The 25,503-nt window shown below is 40.0% G+C and overlaps 1 protein-coding gene across 2 annotated transcripts in view; it reads left to right on the top strand.

The window, feature by feature from the left end:
• Nucleotides 1–25,503, top strand: part of Csmd1 (CUB and Sushi multiple domains 1) — a 1,522,453-nt gene that overhangs the window by 1,108,320 nt on the left and 388,630 nt on the right. For both annotated transcript variants that reach the window (XM_076913874.1, XM_034520246.2), the window contains exon 10: nucleotides 2,274–2,395. In XM_076913874.1, coding sequence (XP_076769989.1) covers nucleotides 2,274–2,395 — 122 coding nt within the window. The remainder of the gene's footprint in view (nucleotides 1–2,273; nucleotides 2,396–25,503) is intronic.

The raw sequence follows: 25,503 nt of genomic DNA, 5'->3' as shown, positions 1-25,503 counted from the left end.
CTAATTATGTCTGTAGTGCATACTCATCAACTTATAAGTTACTGGATGCGACTCTCAACCTCATATGAAGGACTTCAGCCTCTGTTCTTGGTGCTAAGCTTGTACCATAAAGTAAACAGAAGCCCCAGTCTCACAGCCTGAGAAGCCAAAGCTGGGGAGAAATAGTGGCAGAGAGAGAGAGAGAGTCATGACTTCTACAGAGGAGTGTTATTATTTCCAGGATCATTCACAGTTTAAATCATCTTAATATAAATAGAGGCTAGAGAGGAGATTGTGTATTCCTGCTGGGGTGAGTGGAGGTTCCTGAGTTCCCCACAAGCCCCTTCAGGTCAGGAGATCTACAGTGTTGATGCTAGAGGTGAGTCTCCTAGAAACCAATTGGTCTGAATGTATCATCAGCCAAGGGCTAGTGGGAAGAGAGAGCATGGGTCATGAACAGGACAGATGCTTTACCAGGTAAGCTCTCTGTGTGAAGGTATCTAGACTAACCCACTGCATGGCCAGCTATGCTTTGTGCATGGCAGTGTCTAGGATAATGGCAGGCAGATCTTTGCATGTACTTTCTCATAAAAGTAGCCTTTTCATTTTTTTTTCTTAAGCCCAATTTGAGTTATTAATATTCAACCAAGAACCCACACTGATATTAGATTTCCAAGTTATCTGATGATTTGGAAAAAAAATAAAACCTTGAGAAAGAATGGGGTGATTGAAATACTTTTTATCACAAAGCATGCCATTTTCTTTGGTTTTACAGTTTACGGCTTCAGTTGCTTTTTCATTCTAGCTTCAAGATGAAGAAAGGGACAACGATGTGTTCTTTTGCTTTTGGAGTCATTGTTTCTACTTCCTTTAAGCTTTCAACAGCACAATACACTCAAGTTCCTATCTTCATTGTGCTTTAAGACTTGGCATCGCTTTTGTGAAATAGAATCTGAGCATCGAGTGAGACTTTGACATTGCTTCCACCATCCTTATTTGAAAGAAATAGAACAAAGCTTAGCAGAGATGAAGCTGCATTTAAAGTGTATTCTGAGATGTGACACTGGCCCCAAATCCCAGTGTACTGAGCTCTTTTCTGTAACTCACTGGCTCTGTGCACAGATAGATGGATATACAGACTCTGTGTACAAATGGGTACATAGGAAATGAGGTTTTGTGCCCCCAGCAGATTCTGAAATAGACTGATTAGATATTGATCTTTCCATGGCTTTGTGACAATGAGTGACAATATCTTTGCATATTTCCTTTAACAGGGTATCCTCACCTGTATCTGAAATATTAGGCAAGGTTCCTGAAAACTGAGCAAAAGACAACTGCCAATTTTACATCATGACCTACTATAAGTAAACTTCATGGAGACTGAAGAGATGTCTCAGAATTTAAAAAACACTTGCTCCTCTTTCAAAGGAACCAGGCGCAGTTTCTGGTAGCCACAATGGTTAGCTAGAAACTGCCTGTTATTCCTGCACCAGAGGATCCTATACCCTCTTCTGTATCTTGTAGGCATCTTCCCCTTTAAACTCACATATTCATATCCATACACAGACATGTTCATGCAAGTAAATTGAAAATAAGTCTTTTTAGAATATACTTAAATATTATACTGGCTCAATATTATATATTTTGAAACTCTCTCTCTCTCTCTCTCTCTCTCTCACACACACACACACAGACACACAGAGGCACATGCACACTCTCTAACAAATATTTATGTACCAATTAAATGAAAAGAATTCAAGAATTTGAAAGAGATTGGAGAAGAGGCATGAGTCAGGGTCTGGAGGGACAAAGGGAGGGGAAAATGATGTAATTATCTTTTTTGAAAAAATTAAAATGTCATGTTTTTCTTCTCCTATGAAGAATCTAGATTTAAATAGAAATTTGTATTTATACCTACATAGAACATGAATGTAGAAGCAGATCTGTGTGGGAAGGGACAGGGGAGTAAAGCAAAAACAGTGCTTATTTTCTTTCTTGTGTGAAAACTAGATTAAAGTATACCCTTATATCTAAAAGCAGATGGTGTGTGTGGTCATATGTAGAGAAGAGGACTGGGTGGGAGTTGAAAGGGACAAATATGTTCATTATACTCATTTTATATTATATTCATTTCAACTTATACTCATACATGAGAATGTCTGATTGATACTCATTATTTTGTATGCTACCTAAAAACTGAACCTCTTTTTAAAAGACAAATTAAAACCTCTTATTCCACATGGTGGTGTCTGATGGACTGCTGGGCAAACTGTTTTGTTTCCATCTGTTTCCAGCCAGGACATGTGGATCAAACCTTCGTGGGCCGAGTGGTGTCATCACCTCCCCTAACTACCCAGTGCAGTATGAAGACAATGCTCACTGTGTGTGGGTCATCACAACCACTGATCCAGACAAGGTAAGGCTTCTCCACCCACTTGGTGCTGTCAGTAGCCATCTATGGTAAGCAGACTTTCTGGGCATGGTTGACAGCAGCTACTGCCCACACATCCTCATCCATCCATAGAGTACAACCAGGACTTAGTACAGCCCCTTGTGGTGGTCCAAGAGAGGAGGCCATTCCTGCTCTTGTGTAGCTGTGCTGCCCCACTCCCTAGGCATCTTTTTCATATCAGGCCTCACTGTTCAATCAACCATTTCCTCTAGCTTGAGCCCTCATAGTGCTCTTTGCTAGAACCTTCTCTGCTAGATAGAGCCATAGGGCTGGCTTTCCATCTTGGTTGTCAAAACCAGACTATTATCTTTTTCTTCTCTAAAAGCTAGCATGTCTCTGTCCTTTCACAGAGTCTTAAGATGTTATATTAGGTAGAATGTTTCCCGTATCCATGATTTCTGAAACTGTGAGTTCTCTGAAAGTCTACCACATGTCCTTTGCGATGGTATGGCCACCTTGTACACCAAAAGTGAGGAGAATATATTCACAACTGTTCTATTTGCTATGAAATGAATTGTCTTTAATGTACTCTAAATTCAGCAAAATGCAGAGCAGAACATGAGTGTGGGGTTCTTTTATATAATTGTCATTAAGAAACTGATAGCAATCTAATCTGACATGGATTTCAAACAATATGAAAGAAACACTGTTAAAGGAACAGCTTTCTGGTAATGTTAATTTACTGAGCCTCCTGTTACCACCTTCTGAGTGGTCCTGGCATTTTGTGTCGACAGTGGCCACCTGTCTATTTCTGCAGTCTGCAAACTTCCCTCATTTCTATTCAGCTATTTCCCTTGCTGCTGACTCTCAGTCCCACAGCAGAGAAAGGGTGGTTTATATCCAGTGGCGAGTCCACCAGATCCCGGTTGGATTCAACTTGCTTAATTCTGTTTTGACACTGCAACTATTTTATATTCAATACCAGTTCTGATAAACAGAGATGAGTGAAGATCCAGGGAGCTCCTGAAGGAGTTGCTGTGGTGTGGTAGCACACAAAGTCCACAAGTTTTTTTTTGCTGTGGTACCTATCACCACAGTGCAGTTCCGAGGACAGCATCCACATGATGATAAATGCACAGATTTCTGTACACCAGAGCTTTAATCTGTTCCGCTGGTCCTACCCTCATCACTGTAGGTGTTCTATACATAGAAGTGTGTGGGCTAGAATGCATTAGCAGACCTTCTGAACCTCAGAGCCTGCATTGTCAAAGAGATTGTAGGAACATATTCCTTCACTGGGGTCTGTGAAGAATCAGTTGCTATAGGAAACTAAGATAGCATAGAAGCATCATCCACTATAGAATATTAGAAATAGAAATGGTAGCAACACCTAACAAGAGCTGAACAAGGAGTTAGTTGATAGACTGTCTATCAAAGCAACAGTTTAGTTCAACTGGAGTTAACATGTATACTGTGTTCCTTCCTCACTATAATTGCTTTCCTTGATTTCCACATCCACGCATTTGTGGAACATTCCATGTTTTCTCTACCAAGTTAAGTCATTTGACCTTGAAAACTTAGCAAAGGCTTAAAAGTCAGAAGTAAATGTTTGTGGAAGAAATTGAATACAATTGTGTTTGTTGCTTGCGTGGTATGTTATTTAAAATCCATGTAGAATTGAATTAATGGGAAATATATATTACCTCTAATGCCATGCAGTACAAGCAAGAATACATGTTTATGTCCCCTCTATAGATATGCCATTACAAACCAAAGTGTCTGATTGTGACATTTATAAAGCATAAAATGTTTTATGTTTGCAATTAAGGAGGTAGGACAACCTCTTCTTCTTAGATTTCATTTTGGCAATAATACAGCTGAAGGGAATGAATCAATGTAAATCAAAGAAGTGAGTTAGTTAGTGTCTACATACCCCCTATGGTTCAGCAAAAAGAAATGGATATAAGATAACACAGAAATCGGGAGTCCCTTATGAGGAGTATGGTAGTAACTCCACCAAGCATGTTTTCTTCCTGCATACTATTGCATCTATACCCTGGGTCTCCTGCCAACTCTATCTCTGAACCCCTTCAATTACTACGGCTATTCCTTGCATCTTCCCAGATGCTACACCACTGACTGAAGCTAACTCTCTAGGAGCCTTTCCATCTGTACAGAGCCTATGCTATACCCCTGATGGTCCCATCATCTCTCAACTATTGAATATTCAATAAAAGTCAGCATCCCTTCATTAGAAAAATATGAAAAAAATCTAGTCACAGAAGACTCAGGCTTATAATAAAGAAGATTTAAACATGTGGCCATGCCTTCTTCTTCTCACCACTTTTGGGACAAAACTGTTCTTCGAATACAATGAGGGAACACACACACACACACCAGTCATAACATAACAATGCCTCCCATGTAGGTCTTTTCTATGAAGAAAGGGAAAGTGTGCATGTACCATTTGTGTATAGGAGGCATAAAGGAAGAAACTGGTGGTGTCTAAGTCTTCCAGTGGGATGGGCCAGTGTGAAAAGAAGCAGGGCTCTAAAGGCACTGAGGGATGTGTGCCTATAGTTGCTTTCTCCATAGACTCAGCAAGATGTAGCTCCCAATTTAAAAAATGAGAGAGAGAAGGCAGATTGAGAGTATGTCTTAAGTCCCTTGTTTAATATTGTTTTGACCCCATGCTTTTCCCTGCACCTTCCCTCCATCAAGTACCTTGAGTGACAAGAGAGCAGAAAAGTCAAGGATGATATTGAGTTTGACTTAAATATTTTATTTAGGGATTTTATGCTTTTGTTTATTAGGAAAATTGTCCCATAGCTCCCTGTCTGTCTATTCTTATTTACTTTTTGTCTCTGTGATCCTGGCTCCTGAAAATAGGGTTGGGAGCATTTCTCTTATTTCTATGTTATGAATTAACTAGAAGAGCAATTACATTAGTTCTTCAAAAGCCTGGAAAAAATCAACAGTTAATCAATACAGTTATGGACTTATCTCTGATTTGAGAATTTTTTATTACCAATTCAACCTCTACCTATTGTTGATCTGCTTATTTTTTTAATATCTTTTGGTCTTGGTTATGATGAGTCATGTATGTCTAGGGGCTTCCAAATTTCTAAATTTTGCAGTTCAATGTAATACAATTTCTCAGAATTTTCCCTAATAATTTCCTGAATTTTAGTGATGCCTATTGCAATAGAATCTTTCAATCTTTCCCTTATTTAATATTTAAGTTTTCTCCCTTTCATTGGGTGAGGCTGATTAAACTCTTTTTTCCATTGTCTCAGAGTCATTCTTTGAGTGTACACTTCACTAATTTCTGACGTTTTGCTAGTTTGGGATTTGGTTGGTTGTTATTAAAAGAGAAATTGTTAATGAGCAAGTTGTCTTCATTGAAGGAATCTAAAGATGGCTCATGGTATGCAACACAATGTGTAAACGATAAATACAGAAACCTAGATAAGTGGAAAAGTCAAGACCAGCTGAATAGATGTAGAGTTAACCTTTGATAAAGATCAATATCTGTTTATAATGAAGAGTCTTTACAAATTAGGGATCAAATGATTAAACTTTAAACACAACAAAGGTTCCATATGAGAAATTCTTAGCCTACATTATACTGACTACAGGAACTCTAAGCATTCCCTCAATAATCAGAAATATGAGAAGGATGTCCAATTCTCTACTCTTATTTAGATTAGTACTTGACTATATAAAAGTACTATATGAAACTTTAATATAACTATAAGGCACAAAGAAAAGGGATACGTGCTGGTATGAATATGCTTGTCCCAAGGAATGGCACTATTATGGGGTTTGAAGGAAGTATGTCACTGTGGAGGTGGGCTTTGAGAGCACTTCCTCCTATACACCTAGAAGTCAGTCTTCTCCATTTAAACTTCTGAACAAGATGTAGAACTCTCACCTCCTCCAGACCCATGCCTGCTTGGATGCTGCCATGCTTTCGGCCATAATCATGGTGGACTGAACCTCTGAACAAATCAGCCAGCTCCAATTAAATGTTGTCCCTTATAGAAGTTGCCTTGGTCATGGTGTCTGTTCACAGCAGTAAAACTTTACCTACAACAGGATATATATAGAAAAGGAGTAAGTGGAATTTCCTTGCTTGATGATGACACAGCCCTAAACAATTGCCAGAGAGCAATTAGTAATGACAAATAAATTTGAGAAAAAGCAGGATACAAATCTTCACACAGAGTCAGTTGCTTGTCTATAGATAAATACTAAACTCATTGAGGAAAAAAGTTAAAAAAGCCCTCTCATTCTCAATAGTCCTGTGGTAGCTTGAATGAAGATGCCACCCACAAGCTCATACTTTGAATGTCTGGTCCCCAGTTAGTGGAAGGATTAAGAGATTTGGAATTATTGGAGTGGGTGTGGCCTTGTGGGAGGAAATGTATCATCTTGGGAAGGGTTGAAGATTTGAAAAAAAAACATGCAAGGGCTAGTCTTGCATTCCCCATGCAACCTGCAACTTGCTGAACAGATATGAGCTCCCAACTACAAGCACCATGCATACTTAACTGAGTTTGAATCCCTAATACCTACATAGAAAGCAGGGCGTGGTTGCACAAGCCTATAACTCTAGTATCAGGGGGTAAAGGAAGATGGGTACCAAAAGCCCACTGCTCAGTCATGCTGCCTGAAGAAGGACACTTTTCAGTGAGACCCTTTCTTGAAACAATTGGGTGGAAAAAAATAGAAGAAGGTTCCTGATGTTTGTGATGGTATGCACATACAGCACTCACATATGTGTTCCACATACTTTTATACACACAGACATACACACACATTAATGCCTTCATTTTATTATCTTATCATTCCACATAGGAACAATAGGTTTTATGTTCTTTGTCATGAGCCAGGGAAACATGTGATCTTATGAGCCATTTTTTTTTCATGGACTTGTATGAGTTTTTTGTAGGGGAAACAATATTGCAATGACTATTGTACATATGAGTTGGAAAGCCTGGAGGGGCAATAATGGCATGCTAAAGATTTTCTTAAGCTGAGAGAACTGTCTTGGTTAGGGTTTGCTGCTGTGAACTGACACAATGACCGAGGCAAGTCTTATAAAGGACTCCATTTAACTGGGGCTGGCTTACAGGTTCAGAGGTTAAGTCCATTATCATCAAAGTAGAAGCATAGCAGCATCTTGGCAGGCATGGTGAGTGAGGAGCTAAGAGTGCCACATTTTCATCTTAAGACCACTTGAAGAAGACTACTGTCTCTCATGCAACTAGGGGGAGGGTCTCAAAGCCCACCTTAACAGTGATACACTCCCTCCAAGAAGGCCACACCTACTCCAAGAAGGCCATACTTCCACATAGTGCCACTTCCTGGACCAAGTATTTTCAAACCATCACAAGAACCAAAATTAAGACAAATTGTCCAAAGAGAAAAACAGAGTCAAAGGCTGCAGTTGGTAGAGTTCTGACTTTTCTCTACACGTCAATCAAAGGGTGGTTTGTGGCCTCTGGTAGCCTGCAACTCTGCATTCTGTTATCTTTTGGACAATTGTGGTAAGGATATGAAATGATTGCTTCTCCCAGCCTTTGAAAGGATGCTCTACAGGTAGGTATAGGTTACACAATAGCCAATGAAGATAAATCATAACATAAACAATTTATGCATCAAATGTGTGGAAGCAGGGTAAATATAGATTGTATTGTATAGCTTAGAGACACACATAAGTGACTAACTTTTCACTATACACAAGTGAATTGACTCAGAAGACTTTACAAATAAGAAAAATAGGGAATTTTTTAAAGCCTAGCTATTGAACTCTTACCTTCTATACTGTGCCTGGTAATTTTCTTTGAGATACCATTGAGTCAATGGCCATGGGCCAGCCTTACTTGAACTTGAGAAGGTTAAGAAGAAATACCAGAATTCCATGATGGGTAGCCTGGGGAGGTCACTTGGTGTGTATTCTGTGTAGTCTAACAAGGAAAAAAAAAAAAAACAAGAGTCAGGATTCAGGAGATGATTGAGTCATATTCTGCTTGGGATGGGGCTAAACCTCTTCATCTTCCCTAGCACAGTTCTTGACATATGGTCTTTGACATCTTGAAGCTGAGTCTTAAACTTGTCTAAACCATGAGCTCAGATGGCATGCATCTACCTGAGGTTCAAGTATTTGTCTTATTTGGGAAATTCGGCGCTTTATGTTGATGATGTTTGCTGTTGTATAGATTTTGTTAATATTACATATACATTTTGTTAAGAGCCCTCAATAATTAATAAGATGAATCTTCTGAATCACATGCTGCAAAATACGCTTTGCCTGTATCAGTTATTTTGTAGCGATATTGAGAGAAGGAGTGAAGGATCATAGGTTGTTACACTCACACACACTAGCACTCTCAGAATACCACTTCGGCACCTGAAGGCATCTCAATTAAGCAGAATTACCATCCAAATTAAGCACCAGTCGTTGCCATTAAGTATAATTAGACTTAATTTGATTCCTTGGGAGACATTCCAAATAAGTGGGTTTCCCAATAAAGAGTGTGGTGATGAAGGTATATTATGAATGGAGCAGAGAAAGAGGGAGGGAGAGGGGAGGAGAGAGAGAGAGAGAGAGAGAGAGAGAGAGAGAGAGAGAGAGAGAGAGAGTTTCCAGGCAATGACTCTCATAAGAGTGCATGGAGAATTGTGCATGAAATGACACTCTCAGCTTCACTGAGGCTGTGTGACCTGGTCAGGTCACTTTAAAAACAAAGATGCAACTGACAACTAAATTTTCAGTGCCCACTGGAGATCCCCATTTTGAGACTCTAACTCACTATCCATAATGCATTTTCTTTCCTGGTCTTCATCACAGTTTGGCTGTTATGAAACCAAGTACCCCATGTCTGTTTATTCTCACTGTTTACATAAAGTCACAGGTACAAGAGCATGACTGAAGGGAGCTTAAAGCCTCCCTGAGGAGTGAACAACACATTCAATGCATTGTAATGTCAACTTCAAAGGAATGCTAGGGAACAACCATTAATAAATGAAACTATTAGGAGTGCTTATTACATGCCATGCTCTGTGCAGAAAAGTATAAAACCTAAAAAATCTCTCAAGAAAATTTAATTAAGCACAGAAGGAGACTTATAACAACTCAATTACCACTGTTCCTGCTGGGGCGCCATCACTGAAAGTCAATGAAACTAATGAGGTGGTAAACATGAAAACATATTTCATGTAGACACAGCCAACAAGTCCTGCAAGGTGCAGGTAAAACTCTTGAGGGCTGTGATCACTTCCTTAGAAATTAATGTACATGCCTTAGCTGTACATTGTAGGAATTAAAAGGAAATGGTCTAAAAGCTCATTATAGAATCTCCCTGAGAAGATTGTCTCAGAAGTTCAGAGTCCTGTGGAATCCTTTTTTTTAGAGTAATGCTTATGGATGTGTATGAAAGATACATACATTCTTATATCTAAACATAGTTATTATGGTCTAAGTGTGGTGTATCTATGCAGTGGAAAGCTTCTTTGCCATGAAGAGAATGGGAGGCCATTTGATCTTGAAAATAAGAGTAGATCTGAAGGAGGTTATACTAAGTAAAATTTGTTAAATATTTGACCTTCTTTTTAATATTTGTTTCTTGAGATAAGATCTCTTGTAATCCAAGCTGGCCTCATATTCACTGTAGGCCAAAGGCTGACCTTGAACTTCTAATTTTGAACTAATGAGAATTTGGAGTAAAGGATAACAATAAAAATTCTGGAAAACGGCAAAAAAAAATTTTGGGGGTAATCCAGGCCACTCCATGCAAGGAAAAATATTCATGAGCAGAAGAAGCTGGGTTATAGCTGAGATAACTGGACAATGATTACCAGACATTCCATCCTTTTCAACTGAAGGCAGATGTGGTCAGATGTGGTCTCAATGCAAAGGAAAAGATACCCCAGAGAAAGAAGCTCTGTGACAGGTCCTGACTCCCATAGAAACCTTCCTCCTGCAGACAATTTTGTTTGGGGCTGGGTGTCTGGACATCTAGACCTTGGGGGCTGAGGCAGGAGGACAACAAATTTAAAGCTTTTCTTGAATAGCAAGATCTCATTTCAAGGAGGTAAAACAAAGTTTTAATTGGTTGGTTGGTTGGTTGGTTGGTTGGTTGGGTTTTCTTTGCTTTGATTTTGATTTTTGGCTTTTATTTTATAGACTTCAGCAAGACAGAAAACCCATCTGATTTTGCATGGGTTAAAAACTTGCTTTCTGGTTCATAGGTGGTTTTCTTGCTGTGTTACAGAAGAGGTTGGGATGTTTTCTTGTGTTCCTGTTACAGGGAGTCATTCTATTCATGAAGGCTCAATGCTGCAGCTCAATCACCTCTCAAAGAATCTGCCTGCCAGTGCCATCAGATGTATGATGAGATTTCAACATATAAATCTGAGGAGAGATGCTTATAAAATTGTAATTTATAGCACTCAGCATATTTGCATATAATAAGATAAAGGTCAAATTCCTACTGTTTGTTTGTTTCTTAATGTGACCCAACAGATAGCACTTCTTATGAGCTCTTGATAACACAAAACATGTTATTAAATGACCTTTTAAATCACATTAATGTCTAAAACCAAATTTGATTTCTATTCTCAGGGATGGTGTTTGAAAATACTGAGGTCCAATAAATACCACTGAATACATGACTGACACATGGACCAAAGACACACTGTAGAGTTTGTTAGCCCATAAGCATGGTAAAGAATGGAACATGGAATGCTATAATTAAGAGGGGTGGTATTTGTAAGGTATGAATATAGTTTTCTCCAAGTCACCAACCCTACAATCTGGATATTATTCGTCATAAAATTGATCAGAATACTTCCCCAATATGTTTCCAAATAATCAAATCATTATTTTCATAATGTCTATGGACTGCATGACATACCCAAAGCACACTTGCCACTAGGAAACTCAGTTGTACTTAATATTCTATGCAGTATTGCTCTCTTCATAGTACCTGACTGTGCAGGTAGCTGTTCTCTATTTTTGACAGAGCCTGGCATTCTATATTTTTCAACAACACATAGATTTACAATGGAGGGTACTCTGCACAGTGGATAGGGGTTCTGCTCATTGTAGCAATCCCTTGAGAGATGTTGTCTCAGGAACATCTGAGACACCTCATTACTCAACCAGTAATTGTTTCTGTGTATTTCCCTGCTGAATGGCGAAGTGGTGGGTGGCTGTCAACTAAGCTCAGAAGCCCTTGGCAGGATGGGAGAAGAAAGAAGTGTATTTTTACGATGCTGGCACCAATCTGAGGTCAGATGCTGAGCACTGACTTGAAACTGAAAAGCTGACTGTGACAGGAACCACCAAGTGTGAGCCCAGAGTTTCCCTTTAAAGACACTCAGGTTAGAGAAGTAAAATTATTTTGATTTTGACAGGAGAGATACAGGGTATCCACTTCCACAGATCTGTGGTAGTTGTGAAGTCACTAGACTACCTGAAGTCTCTCCTATCTGTAATAGGACTTTCCTAGTGCATAGGAGGGAAGAGGTCTTTGTTTTGATTGAGAGTTGTCACTAAATGGTAAAGCCAATCATCTAAGACTTACCCATGCAATCATGTTTGTCTTCCAACATAACAAGGTTGTTCTTTTTTAAAATCTTTTTTGTTTGTGAATCCAGTTAGGAATTTGATACTGAAAACAGTCCCTGTGTCTGTGTTACTGGATGTCATGAGCACTGCTAGGCAGGGTGTACATGTATCAAATAACAAAGATTGAAATCTAGAATGTTGCTGTATTGATAGCTCCGTCTATGGATTATGTGTTGTGAACCAAGGTATGATTCAGTTAAAATGCTAACTTTCTCTCATTTAACATAAGACGAATGCATCTTATCAAATGTGTCATGGGTGGCTACATGGAGAGCCCTATGTGTTGCAATTCAGTGTTCAACCACAAGCATTTTCTGCATAAATACAAGATACTGCTAGTTAGCCAGGTGGTGGTGGCGTGCACCTTTAATCCCAGCATTTGGGAGGCAGAGGCAGGCGGATTTCTGAGTTCAAGGCCAGCCTGGTCTATAGAGTGAGTTCCAGGACAGCCAGGGCTATACAGAGAAACCCTGTCTCTAAAAAACCAAAAAAAAAAAAAAAAAGATACTGCTAGCTATAACCATATGGTTAAGGTTTGAAGTTTGACCGTCCTCATTTTGAAGGCTTTACCCACAAAGCAAAGCAAAACTCAGAAGATGGACTTTAGTAATGGGTTATGTCAACAAGAAGCTAGCCTATGAGTTAATCCACTGATTAATTCCTTGTTGGATGGACTGTTGGGAAGTGGGGAGAAATGGAAGTCAAGACTTAACTAGAGGAAGCAGTTTTCGGGGAAATGTACATTGGAAGTGTATCCATTGTCCCTGGCCATTTCCTCTCTGTCCTTCTCTCTGATCCCTGTGTGCAATGAGGTGAACAGTTGCCTATGCCACATGCTTCTGTGTCAGATGATTATGTGCAGAAACCACAAGTCAAAAGCAGTTTCTTCCTTGTAGGTTATGTATGTCAACATTCTGTCATAGTATGGACATACACACCAGTACACACACATATGAATGTGTCTCATTATAAATGGCTGTTTACCTGTGTGAATGGAAAGGGAATGGAATTTTTGAAGTGTGCTTGCTATGAATTTAAACAAAAAGAAAAAAGTCACATTTCAATTAAATATTATTAAACACAAGTAGATAAACATATATCTATGGATTTTACATTTATATGTAAAACAAGATTACCTTGAGGTAAGGTTAGATAACCTACAATTACATGAAATTTTAGCAAGTTAGGTCTTTCGTGTGTTCTGACAGTAAGTCGGGGCTTATTGCAAGGGAGTCAAGCCAGCACTGGGGTAACACTTTGCTCTCTTCTGCTCCCCCATCTTTGAAACTAGTCCCTGGAAACATTTGTACAAAAGCTTCAAATCACTGGGGCTATGACCTTCAGATATCACACAGATATGTCCTGGTTAATTCGAGGGCACAAAGGAAACCCCATGTATTTTTAGCAATGACGCCATGAGTCAAGTCTCCTACCTCTAGATTCCCAGACTCTTCCTGGACTAGTGCTTGGCAATGCTCAGAACCTGACTTGTTCCTGCCTGCTCAGAAGCTTTGCCTCTACCATTGTGCCTGTGTTTTATGTACTAATTAATATGCTTACCAGGGCTCACTTCTTTAGGTCTGACTGCCCCAATAGTGGCTGCCACATTCAATAGAGTTCTTTCTACAAATATTCCTCAGCAACTTATCATTGAGATTCATATTTCTGAGGATATGCATGATGTCCTGGCAGCCCTATTGCTCACTCTGCCTAGTTTTGGGCCTTACCTGAGTGCATCACCTTAAGGTGTCACGTCTAATGGTAATCTATTTTCCGGTTTGCACAGTGTTTTCTCCCCTATTGGACAAGGTCTCCACACATGCTGATCACACATATTCTTCATATTCTTCAAAAAAATGCCTTAATGGTTTCCATGGAGCAAGCACATTCTGATGTTAAAGCCCAATTAGAATAGCTAACATAACAAACTACAAGAGGCCAAATGCTACCATCTTCTTAGCTGTCTTTCCTGTCAACCTTTGAACTGAACAAATTGTCGATGTAGTTGCATGACTGACACTTCCCCTTTTCATCAGAGTGCCAAAGACAGGACTCAGTATCTGTTCCTGTGAGCACTGAATTCTCATGTCTACCTTGTGTTTCTGCTCTGTTTACCCAGCCCTACATCACACAGCCTGCTCTCCACCCTCTCACCTCCAGGCTCTTGGATGGGACACCTTCCTATACCAAGGGCTTCCCATCAGATGCATTTGTCAAAGTGTCATTTATAGTTGTTTCTCTCACTTGATCTTCAGCTAGGCTGCAAGTACCTTGGATGTTTCTGTTGCTTTCCTATGCATACCCTGACTCCATCTGTTTTTTTTTTTCTAATTCATGGCTCTTGGCAGGAAGACACAGGGTCCATTCATGCTATAGGCTGCTGCTCAGTGAGCACTTCCATTTACTCTATGGATTCTTAGTTCACACCACACATACTTGCACACCAGTGTGCAGGACTTGTCCTGGCTTGGCTGAGGATTGTGTCCTGTTACTTTAACATTTTACTGTCTACTGTTGTCCACTGGCCTGGCATATGGTGTAGGATTCCCTATGATATACAGGTATTTGTTTGTTTATTTGGTTGGTTGGTTGGTTGGTTGGTTTTCTCTGCATTGCTTTTATATCACTTAGACTCTTATACAGTGGTTCATCATTGCATTTCTAGAGATGGGGTGTGAAACCAAGGCACAATTTGGAGAAATATCCCCCTAACAATTGTTGAGGTGAGGGATGAATAGCCAGAATACTGTGCCACTTCACTGTGGCAACACATAATTCAAAGAAGTTCCTCATCAAGGGGACAGCTGGCCATGGGCTTTCCACGGGTTATTATGCACATTGTGCTATTCCTGTGCTGTCGGTGGCAAATGACTTCCAGAGGATGCTGGCTTTGGCAAAATTGAAGACACTCAAAGGCAAATCACAGCCATTTGACAAGTAATGGGGCTGATTATTTTAAAGGGCTATTGGAGTCTCAACGAGGGTAAAGCTTTTGTTGAAAAAAGTCACATTCTATGAAAAGGCTCACGAAGCAAGTTATTTAGTAGCAGAATTTATTGAGTGGAAAAAGCAAACTCAAACAGTTGGTGCACACTTAATAACACAGGGTGTGAAATTACAGTGAGCACACAGCAAGAAGCCCAAGACAAGAGGCAGCTAAGTGTCATGAGGAATCTCAGCAAGGACATAATAATAATCTCTTCAAAGGGAAAGGAAAAATCTGTTTTAATTTTTATTACAAAGTACAGCTTATTTGCTTTTGTGTGTCATTTGGCCACATGTTATAAGATGCTGATGCTGACATAGCTCTGACTTCTGTCCCCATCTTCCTGTGTTCTATGAGGTACAAGGAATGCACAGAGCCAAATGACTTATCTCGTGGTATTGGATATCCCTGGGCCCCAGAGTTAGTATCATTTCCTCATTACTACCAGTGTTAGTGGCAGGGCATGTTGATGTCCCAGAAGCAATGGCCACTCATTTTCTATTTTTTATGTGAAAATCTTTATTGGATATTTAATTTACATTTCAGATGCCATCCTCTTTCCCCATTTCCCCTCCCTAGAAAACCCCTATCCCATCCCCACTCCTTTTTTTTTTTTTTTTTTTGCTTTTATACTATTTTTTTAATGTTAATAAAAGGCTTTATAAGTTTGGTAATGCTCAATAACAAGATGCCCATACAATCAGAAGTGTAACCCAATACCCAACCTAGATATATCAACTATCTTTGACTGATGGAGACACACAAACATCCGCCTCCATGTTCCCCGCCCCCTCTTGTCACCTAGCTCCTCCTTTCCTTTTCCTCCTCCTCTCCTAACTCTTCCTCTTTCTCTCCTCCTTCTCTTCCTCTCCTTACTCCTCTCACCTTACCTCCTCCTACATATCACCCTTTCTGTTAAAATAAAACTTTTCTCTTAAAATACAATTAGAGCATAACTATAACAATTTGGGTCAGTAAGATACAAGATAGACCTAATAGTCCACAGAATTGACATTATAAACATTTCTGTATTAATGTCCATTTTGATTAGAGACCTGTCTGCTCCTGACAGCTTCCTGTCTTAGATTCTAAGAAGAAATTGAGCATCTTTGGAGTTACTCCAGTTGTGGTGAGACAGCCACTAGGCAAGAATTGCCTCTTTTCATCTATAGACAAATCACTGTCCAGAAAAGGACACACTTGCAGAATAGCTGATTGATTATATCTGCCAAGACAGAGTAATTAGCCCTTAATAATCTGCATCACTTGGTCTGTCAGATGATCCTGAGCCAGAAGGCTGAAGATCGGATGCTCCTACGTTTTGTAGTATAGGGACTGTCCAAGTGTTCAGAGGTCTCTATAATTTAGCTAAGTTTTAGAAGCTATGCTTTGCGCTTCCCATAATTTCAGTTAACTCAGTCGTTCTGGATTTCTGACGGGGTTGAAGACTTATAGTCTCATAACCAATCCCGGCTATTTATTTTGAGAGAAAAGGTTTGAGAGGATGGTTTTCAGATGACATTCATTGACATTCATTCTAAAGCCAAGAAAAAAAAAAGCCAGGTTAAGAATTAAGTCTTTTAGTTAGGAGGGATGACAGAGGTTCTGTTCAGCCACTCATTTTCATATCACAGCCTCTCACCTCTTTCAAGCTTCTCTTTCCTAGGAACTCCAGATGAAGATGTGTTAGATGGTGATGCTGCCACACGTATTTGGTAGGAATGATTATCAGAATGCTGCATATCCCAGGCAATGAAGGAGGGAGGGCCAGAGGGGGGAAGGAAAGGAGAGAGGGAGACAGGGAGAGAGAGAGAGAGAGACAGATACAGTGACAGAGAAAAAGAAAGACAGAAACAGAGGTGATGGAGAGACACAGAGAGTCAGAGACAGATAGAATCTGCTACCTACCTACACAGGTTTGGTTCAATATCAGTATCATACACACATTTTCAGATGACAGTATATATTTTGGATTTAACTTTATATTAGCCAGTTAAATTTCAACAAAGAGGGAAAAAAGACCCGAGGAATAAGAAAACACATTAGAGAGGATTGTGTTGCAACTTGGATGAAATCTAAGTCACTAAATCTCAGATCATATGCACTTACACTTCATAGTTGCTTGCTGGACCGGGTCAAACACCTGAGGTTATCAGACCTCAGCCATTTCTTTCTTTGCTGTCATTTATTTTTATTGAGAAAACTGATTCTTAAATGCTGGCTGTATTCTGTCTCTAGACACTACTTTAGTCTCCCTTGAGCACAGCTGGGTGAAGCCTTTGTACCTGCCACCCGTCCAACATTACCCTGGACACTCATGTTAAGCTCTGTCCAGCCTCCCTGCTGTCAAATTGGGAGGAGGAGCGTGTTTTAGCTTTTGCCCCTGATCTGCACCATAGCACTCAGCATCCTCCTCCTTGGGAACAGCTTTCTAGTTTTTCTTCTGTGTCAACCTTTTTCCCTTCACAGTGAACATGGATGACTAGAGGCCACCACTGTCCTCATTTCCTCCCTCTGTTCTTACTTTGGTCTGGCAGATCAGGATGTTCCTGTGGGCTGAGCATTCCCCAGGATTTCTCTCCTGAGACTTCTCCTTTAAAGCCCAGACTTATGCAGTTAATTGCGTACTTGGCCTCTGTGTGTAAAAGCCTAAAGTGGTCTCAGGTGGAACACGCCTAACACAAGCATATTAGGTCTCATAGCTGGTCTCTATCTGATGTTGTTTCCATGGAAAATGCAGGTTCCTTGATGCCAATGACTGGGTGGAAGGTCATGTGCATCTCCACCTGCTCTTCTTTCTGCCCCACATGCCTCAGGCCTCTGCACTCTGCCCTCCTGTTTTGCTTCCCAGCTTGCCCCATCACTAATTAGATCAAACACCCTAGAGAACCTGGAGGGGAGAGCATCACCTGGAAGCTATGAGGACAAAGATGGAAATAATAATTAATATTTCCATGGCATCCAGTGAATACTCAATAATTATGAGGCAAGTTCTATAAAGATACAACTTTAAAACCGTTTCCAAGGGCTGTGGATACAGCAGCTTGCCTAGTATTCACAAGGTCCAGGGTTCAATTCCCAAGTACCACATTAGAAACAAAACAAAAACATAACAAAAGATAGGGTGGCCTATGCCTCCAATCCAAGTGCTCATGAGGAAAGTAGAGGCAGAAGCAGGAAAGTTGGAAGTTGAAAATCATCCTTAGCCACCCAGTGAGTACAGCATTATTCTAGACAACTTGAAATGTTATGCTATCCCAAGAAAGAAAAGAAAAGCAGAAATTTCCATAGATAGTAGGAGTCTGGATTGGAGATTTAAGAGAACCCAAGCACGGCAGAATGAGTCTGTATGTTAATACAGGAGCATAAGAGATTCAGCCCACTTCAGTGTGTAACAAATGGAACCTTATTGTAGTACAGTGGAAATGCAGAGCCCAGGGTCTTCCTAACAGGACCTCTCTGCACCCAGGTCAACTTCACAGCCAGCTGGGGACATTCCTTTGGGTGGAAGTTAAATCACACTTTGGTTAAAATTCAAGATTAACTTCACAACCAGCTGGGAACATTCCTTTGGATGGAAGTTGAATCACACTTTGGTTAAAATTCAAGAGTTAATAAGCACCAAACATCAAAGAAAAGCATTTTGATTTTCCTGTCCCAAACCATCATTGTACTACTTGGAACACCACTTAATTTCCAAGTAAGACACACCTGACTTTGGACAACACCAGTGCCAACAGCTTGTACAGGAAGGGCCAGGAGCAGAGGCAGCCATGTAGTCTTGGTACCAGATCAGTGTGCTGCCACCTGCCTCTGTACGCACAGTGCTCTTAGATGAAATTCAGGAGGATTTTCTCGATTGGAACAATTTACTAGAAACAGAGTCATTATGGTTGATTCATGGAGCAATTGTATCTGAATTGGGAGAGATTGTCTTCTGAGTTCTTATGGTTGAAGAAAATTACCTACAGATTTCCGTGGTGGCTCAGCATGTCTTGATTTTTCTTCTTTTTTCAGGATATATTACTTTTTTTTCCATTTTTTATTTTCTCTTTGCATAAAAGAAAGGGACATGGATAAAGCAAAATTATATATGTGTGTGAAAATGCCCTAATGAGCCATATGTAATGGTCTATTTCTACAATCTAACACTCAAGATGCAAGCAGGTGGGTTGGCATGTATGTGAAGCTACCTTGCTCTATATAGTGAATTTGTCCCAGCCATAGCAATCTCAAAACACAGAAGCAAAGTAAGCCATAATATAACCCGTAATTTTACATGCTAATTCAGTAATTGAAATACCTCGAGTTTCATTTTCAAAGTACTATGTATTTTAAATATTAACACACACACCCACAAAGAGTGTTTGTGTCTGATATGATCACCCAGCAATAAAGAAAGCTAAGAAAAGTGGTTTAAGGGCCTTGGAATAAGTTGATCTGTGTATGAATTCACCTCAGAGTGATCCACATGGTGCTTGAACTCTCCTGTCATCCACAGACATAAAAGAAGACATCTTGGTTCACCTAAGCTAGTGCAGCCCAGCTTTTCTTACACAGTTTTGAGCCTGGACTTGTATGGACTGAAACATGCACATACACAGCACATCACAGTCAGGGTCTGCTGAGTGCAGATACAAACCTGGAGACCGATGATGCCTGTATTTTGGTTCTTACCTAATACCACCAGAAGATACTGTGTGAATGGAAATACTGGGGAGCTAGCACTTTGACTTAGCCATCATCATCTACGGCTGAGGCTGGGAGCTACCTACTTGTGATGTATGGCTTCTGGATACCCTTCTATCTCTGAGGACAAGATACATGAAGACCCTGAAGCCAGAAGACAATGCTGCTGGGGAGACAATGGCAATTCTCCAGTCTTGTCATTGACATGGATAGGGAATGGGGTTGAGAGGGCAAGCATAGGGCAGTGAAATTGGTGAGGAAGGAAGGAAGAAGCACTTTTAGGTATTTCTGGTTGGGTTGAGGTGTTTGGATTTTATCCTAACTTCATTGAGATTTTATGATGGCAGTTTAGAAAGAGGCTCAATAAAGGTAGAATGTAAATTTCAAAAGATTAGCCAAGCCACTACAGTCATGGTGGCTCACAGCATGCTCTTGCAGAAAAGCTGCTTGCTGTGCCTCTAACATGGAAGAGTCAAACAATGAACTTGGTGAAAAATAAATGCAATAGAGTAATATTCATTCAAAAATAGCCAACAATAATAAAGGGAATATCTATTATGCAACATGGGAGAGGCGGTATTAAGTTGACTTTTAGACATTTTTACTGAATCCACAACACCTGATTGTATCCATGCTGAAGCAAGCTGCTTGTACATAGTTGTGTTCTTTATTTCTAAATTCTTAGCTGCAGCTATTAAAACCCTGTTCATTGTTGATAATATGTGAAGCAACATATAGTTTATGAAATGTTAAACATTACAAACCAATAAAAAATGATGAGAAATAAATGAGGCGATATAATCCAACTAAGGAACATGAAAGTGCCATAGATACATCCTAAGAACAGTGGAGTGCTCTAGAGCAAACTTGGTAAAATCTATGTTGTACTTTAATAAATAATAGTAGAATTGTCCATGTATATATGAGCCAGCATGTGAAGTACCTAAGAATTTAATCTTGACTTTTATCCAAAATACTATGTGTGTTCTATTGCAGAACCCAAGGGCCATAATAGTATTTTTAATTGAATGATAGCTTATGAGCTGTGAAACACTCCCAGTGAATTGAGAAATAGTGTGAACAGTGAAGGATCATGAACCATAAAAACATTCACTCTGTGACTGAGTTCCAACCACTGCCACTAGATGGTGGTGGCAGTTCACACTTATAAAGCACAGACCTCATTCAGACCAGGCCACCATGTCTCAGTTTCTACCAGGAGCCAGGATCCTACCTCACACTAATGCTGAACTTCAAAGAGACCCTGATTTGAGGTCATGTAGATACTTTATGGACAAGTAGCTCTGGCCAACTTATACTGGCCAAAAGTGCATCTGTGATTTACAGATCCTCCTATGTTGGCAAACGGTATTTGCCAATAAATCCAAGTCTATTCAAATAGAAAGAGGCTCATTTGTCTGCCATGCTACCATGTTCCCACCTTTCCTCTGGCTGCAGTTTCTTCCCCCAGTGACTTAGAACAGTATATTGTAGATCCTTAGTACAACCCAAAGTGTGAAAATCCATGCCCATGCCTTTGTGTTTGTCTTTGTGCAGGTAGCCTGGCCTTATTTCACTAGACTATAAACTTCATCATTTTAAAGAGGTATTAGTAAATATGGAAAAGGGGGGAGCATGTCTTGAAGAGTGAACCCTGCCACACACAGAGATACATATAAATATACACAAAACTTTGCTAGTAGATTTAACTTGAAGATGTTATAAAATTTCAGGCAGAGGATTAGAGTCAGTGTGTGTATGGTGAATGCTCTAGGCAGTAGCAGTGAGAAGTTTGTGTAAACTCTTCTCCCTGGGAAAGCATCTGCTATGGAAACTGCTTCTCCAGAAGCAGATGCCAGCTGGACCCCAGCAGAAAGATCTTTACAGAAGATGGCTTTGGATTAAACCTTGGGAGAAAAGGATGTTTCAAGGTTTGCAAGGTTTCTGTCTTCTTCTGATTCACAAAGTCAAACACATCATCCCTGAATTTAGAGATGGAGAAGGCTCTTCTTTATGTAGAACAGTTTACCCAAGGCAGAGATGGAGGCAGAGCAAGGTTAGCCAGAATGAATACAAAAAGGAATTCCTCTCAAAGACACCATCTTAAAAATAATGAGAACAATGTAAGGCGTGAAAATGTGTTTTGTGACATTGATTAGCATGTTAAAGCTGAAGGACACAATATTGATGAGAAAAGATGACTGAAGAAGTTCTGGGTGAGTGTAGAACTTAGGGACAAAGAAATGGTTACTCCACACTGGGAAATTAGGCAGAAGGCATATCATCAGATGTGTGGATTCCTGGAAGCTATGGACGCCTGTATAGGAGCAGAGGTGAGATGTCTAATCTGTAGATCTAAAATAAAATTTGGAAGGAGGTAAAAGCAGCAACTTGAAACACTGGCTTTATTCACACAATGCTAACTTCTTTTTGAAAATTAAATGTGACCTTGCAATAAAAGTATCTCCTAAGAAGGCTTCCTTGTGTTCCCTCTTCCTTAGAGGTCTTCTTCCTCTTCCTATTCCTCTTCCTCTTCTTCCTCCTCTTCCTCTTCCTCCTCCTCTTCCTCTTCCTCCTCTTCCTCCTCTTCCTCCTCCTCCTCCTCCTCCTCCTCCTCCTCCTCTTCTTCTTCTTCTTCTTCTTCCTCCTCCTCCTCCTCCTCCTTCTTTTTCTTCTTTCTTCTTTCTTCCTTTCTTTTCTTTTTTTTCTTCTCAGACAATGGTGTTCTCTTATTAACTGTGGTGATTCAAATGTGGCCATCTCTACACTTAGCTGTACATGTGTATCATACTATAAGAAGGAAAGTGAACTTTACTTTTGCCCAGCTGTGTGCAAATGCAAAAACAAGGACAGGGAAAGAGATGAGGAAGCAGATACAGGAGATAAGCCTGAGAAACTGGGAGGAAACAGAGCTCAAGTGCTCTACAGTCCTTGAATGGATAAATATTAGATAGTTTCACCAAGAGAAGTGAACTCTAGATTTGAGAACTTATGGCAGGTATTGGTTGTTGGGATGGAAGAGGAAAATGGTGAAAGGTTGGCTGTGAGCATAAAGCTTCTGCCCAGTGATTCACTGAAGTCCATGATACACAGTGGGGATGAGGTTAAAGATGCCATATTCCTAGCTTCAACCATTCCTGGAAGTTTGGTCTCTGTAGAGATGTTAATCCAGCAACATGGCTACTCTTGGTATGTCCTTAGCACACACCTTTAATCCAAAACAATGAAGGTAAAGTTAGTTTTTAGAAGGAAGGACCCATGTTTGAAAGTTTCCACTCACCCATGCAATTGAGTGGCAGAAAAAATGACCGAGTAGAGAACAATTTGACAGAATAAGATATGCCCAATTCTCACCAATTCTCACTAGGACAAAGAGAAAAAAGAGGCTACTTAAGAGGGAACAGTGCAGAGAGAGAGGCAGCAGTTTTATTAAGACAGTTCTAGGTTAGTTGACTGAGACTGTAGACCTCAAAGATGACAATTACACCAAGCAAGCAAAAGCTCCTTTTACAGATCTCATGGACCTGTTCTTACCAACAAAGTAATAAGAGACATTTAAGATGGGGGGGGGGGGACCTGACTTTAAGTCTGTTCTTCCTTTGCTACCTTTGCATACAAGTTTGGCCTATAATTTAATCTCCAAATTCTCTCATCCTTTGAATCAACCTTTCCACAGATAACCCAGCTTCCATACTGAAGGTATGTGGAGTTACAGTGGAAGACCTGCCAGTTAATATCAAAGTGGTAGAGGAATCTTTACCAGTGAAGCTGGAGCTGTTCAGCTGATCGAGTTTCTATATACAATAAGATGTTATGATGAAGTCCTTCACAAACACATTTTACAGGAATATTTGTTCCATTGCAGTTGATGGTAATGGTTTACCATTTATTAAACATATATACAAGCAAATAGAGAGTTGGTCAGTAGGTAAAGGCACTCATTGCCAAGGCTAAGAACCCAAGATTGATTCCCCACTGGGACCTATATGGTGAATAAAGACTATTAACCCCTGCACATTGCTCTTTGACCTTCTCATATGTGCTATTGCATGCATATGCCTACATACATATGCACACTCACAAAATAAAGAAATAAATGTTCAAAGAATCAAAATTTTTTTTAAAAAAAATGAACTGTGTTTTTAAAAAATATACTTCTGAGTATACAGTCTAGCTTTGTTTAAGGAATGTGCTGAGTGTTATTGACTTCAACTATTGATCATATATGAATTACATAGAAGAAAGGCTTTCACCTCCAACATGGCCATTGTGTGGATCTACATATGGGTGGCAGGTAGATAGATACAATGTGCTGAGTGGGACATCGTAAGTAAGTTGCGGCCTTATGCTATGTCCATAGAGAATAGTATCTGGAACATAAATAATCTAGATTTAATACACACGTTTGACACTTCCCTTATTTAAAATGGGGCAGTATTTACATGTAATCTAAGAGGATCTTGCCAGAATTGGTAGTGTGTGTGTGAGAGAGAGAGAGAGAGAGAGAGAGAGAGAGAGAGAGAGAGAGAGACTTGCTTGAGGGTGTGGGCATGTGCATGTGGAGACCAGAGATCAACATTCTACTCTCCATCCATCCTCTTGTTAAGTTAGGCTCTCTATCACTGAACCTAAAGCCGAACATTTGGCTATGTTGACTGGCCAATCAACTGCAGGGTTTACAAACACAAGCTGCTGCACCTAGTTTTTGATATGGCTTTGAGGATCTGAACTCAGATCCTCATGCTTGTGTGACAGGCCCTTCACTGACCATGCCATCTTCTCCAGCTTCCTTCTCTGGTGAATTTTAAATGACCTTTTGATTGCATATAACATCTACAGTGCATTTCCTGGATGGTAATGGCAATGAAAACAGTCTCCCATTGAGCACAGATGCAGCTGCCACAGGCCTAACTGCACAGTGCCCACACTTGGTTGAATGGATAGATGCAAAATGCTCAGTTTGAAGGATTCATTGTATCTAGAATAAAGATGAAGGTATTTTTACATTTGCGGTCTCAGGTTGATACATATCAGCCTCTGAAGCATTGAACCTAAGGTGACACAGGGCATGATAAAGCACTTGTTCATCACTTTTCAGTTTTTCCACATTCGTGGCTCTCAAATGACCCAATATGAAAGCCTGCTCTCTTGAGGTGAAGGATGGGCTATGGAGAGGACCACACCAGTGAGGAAGTGGAAGGCCAGCCTGTATACAGAACAGGAAGGAGGGAGACTCCATGAGGTCATCCTCCTAGCACATCCAGCTTTTTTAACCCTTAAACATACAGATTCGGAGCAAAATACTTATGCTAACAGAGAGGTGACCTGGAGCCCAGCGAGGATCACTCTGCAAAAACACCTTTATCAATCTATAAACTAGTTAGAGCTCTCACAGCCAGGCACAGCCTGGTACTCAAATCCCCTAGCTGTCTAGCCCTTAGTAAGATTAATTATAAAGCATACACATTTTCTGACAAACATTCTTTTTTTTCTGACAAATATTCTGAGTGTTACTGGGGCTCATTCTTATTTTCATTGAAAAAGTAAAACATCATGAGAAAACAAACAAAACATACATATGTTACCTCACTATTGCGTATACAGATTTATTGACTGTATATACAGATGAGTCTATGACTAAGGTTACATTGTTTTTCCTTGTGTTTTGTCCTGATTCCCCAACTACTGTAAATGTTTTGCCAACCAGGGAAGTTTACACTCAGAATACTAAGACGGTGAAAATTCAGGAAGATTCCTTGGAAGAGTAAAGGAAGTACATCAATGTATTTTGCAAAGCCAACTTCCTTACTTCTTTTGTTG

The sequence above is a fragment of the Arvicanthis niloticus genome, chromosome 16 (assembly GCF_011762505.2).
Source record: "Arvicanthis niloticus isolate mArvNil1 chromosome 16, mArvNil1.pat.X, whole genome shotgun sequence".
Classification (NCBI taxonomy): domain Eukaryota; kingdom Metazoa; phylum Chordata; class Mammalia; order Rodentia; family Muridae; genus Arvicanthis; species Arvicanthis niloticus.
The sequence above is the reverse complement of the archived record's forward strand: the minus strand, read 5'-3'. Positions and strand labels throughout refer to the sequence as shown.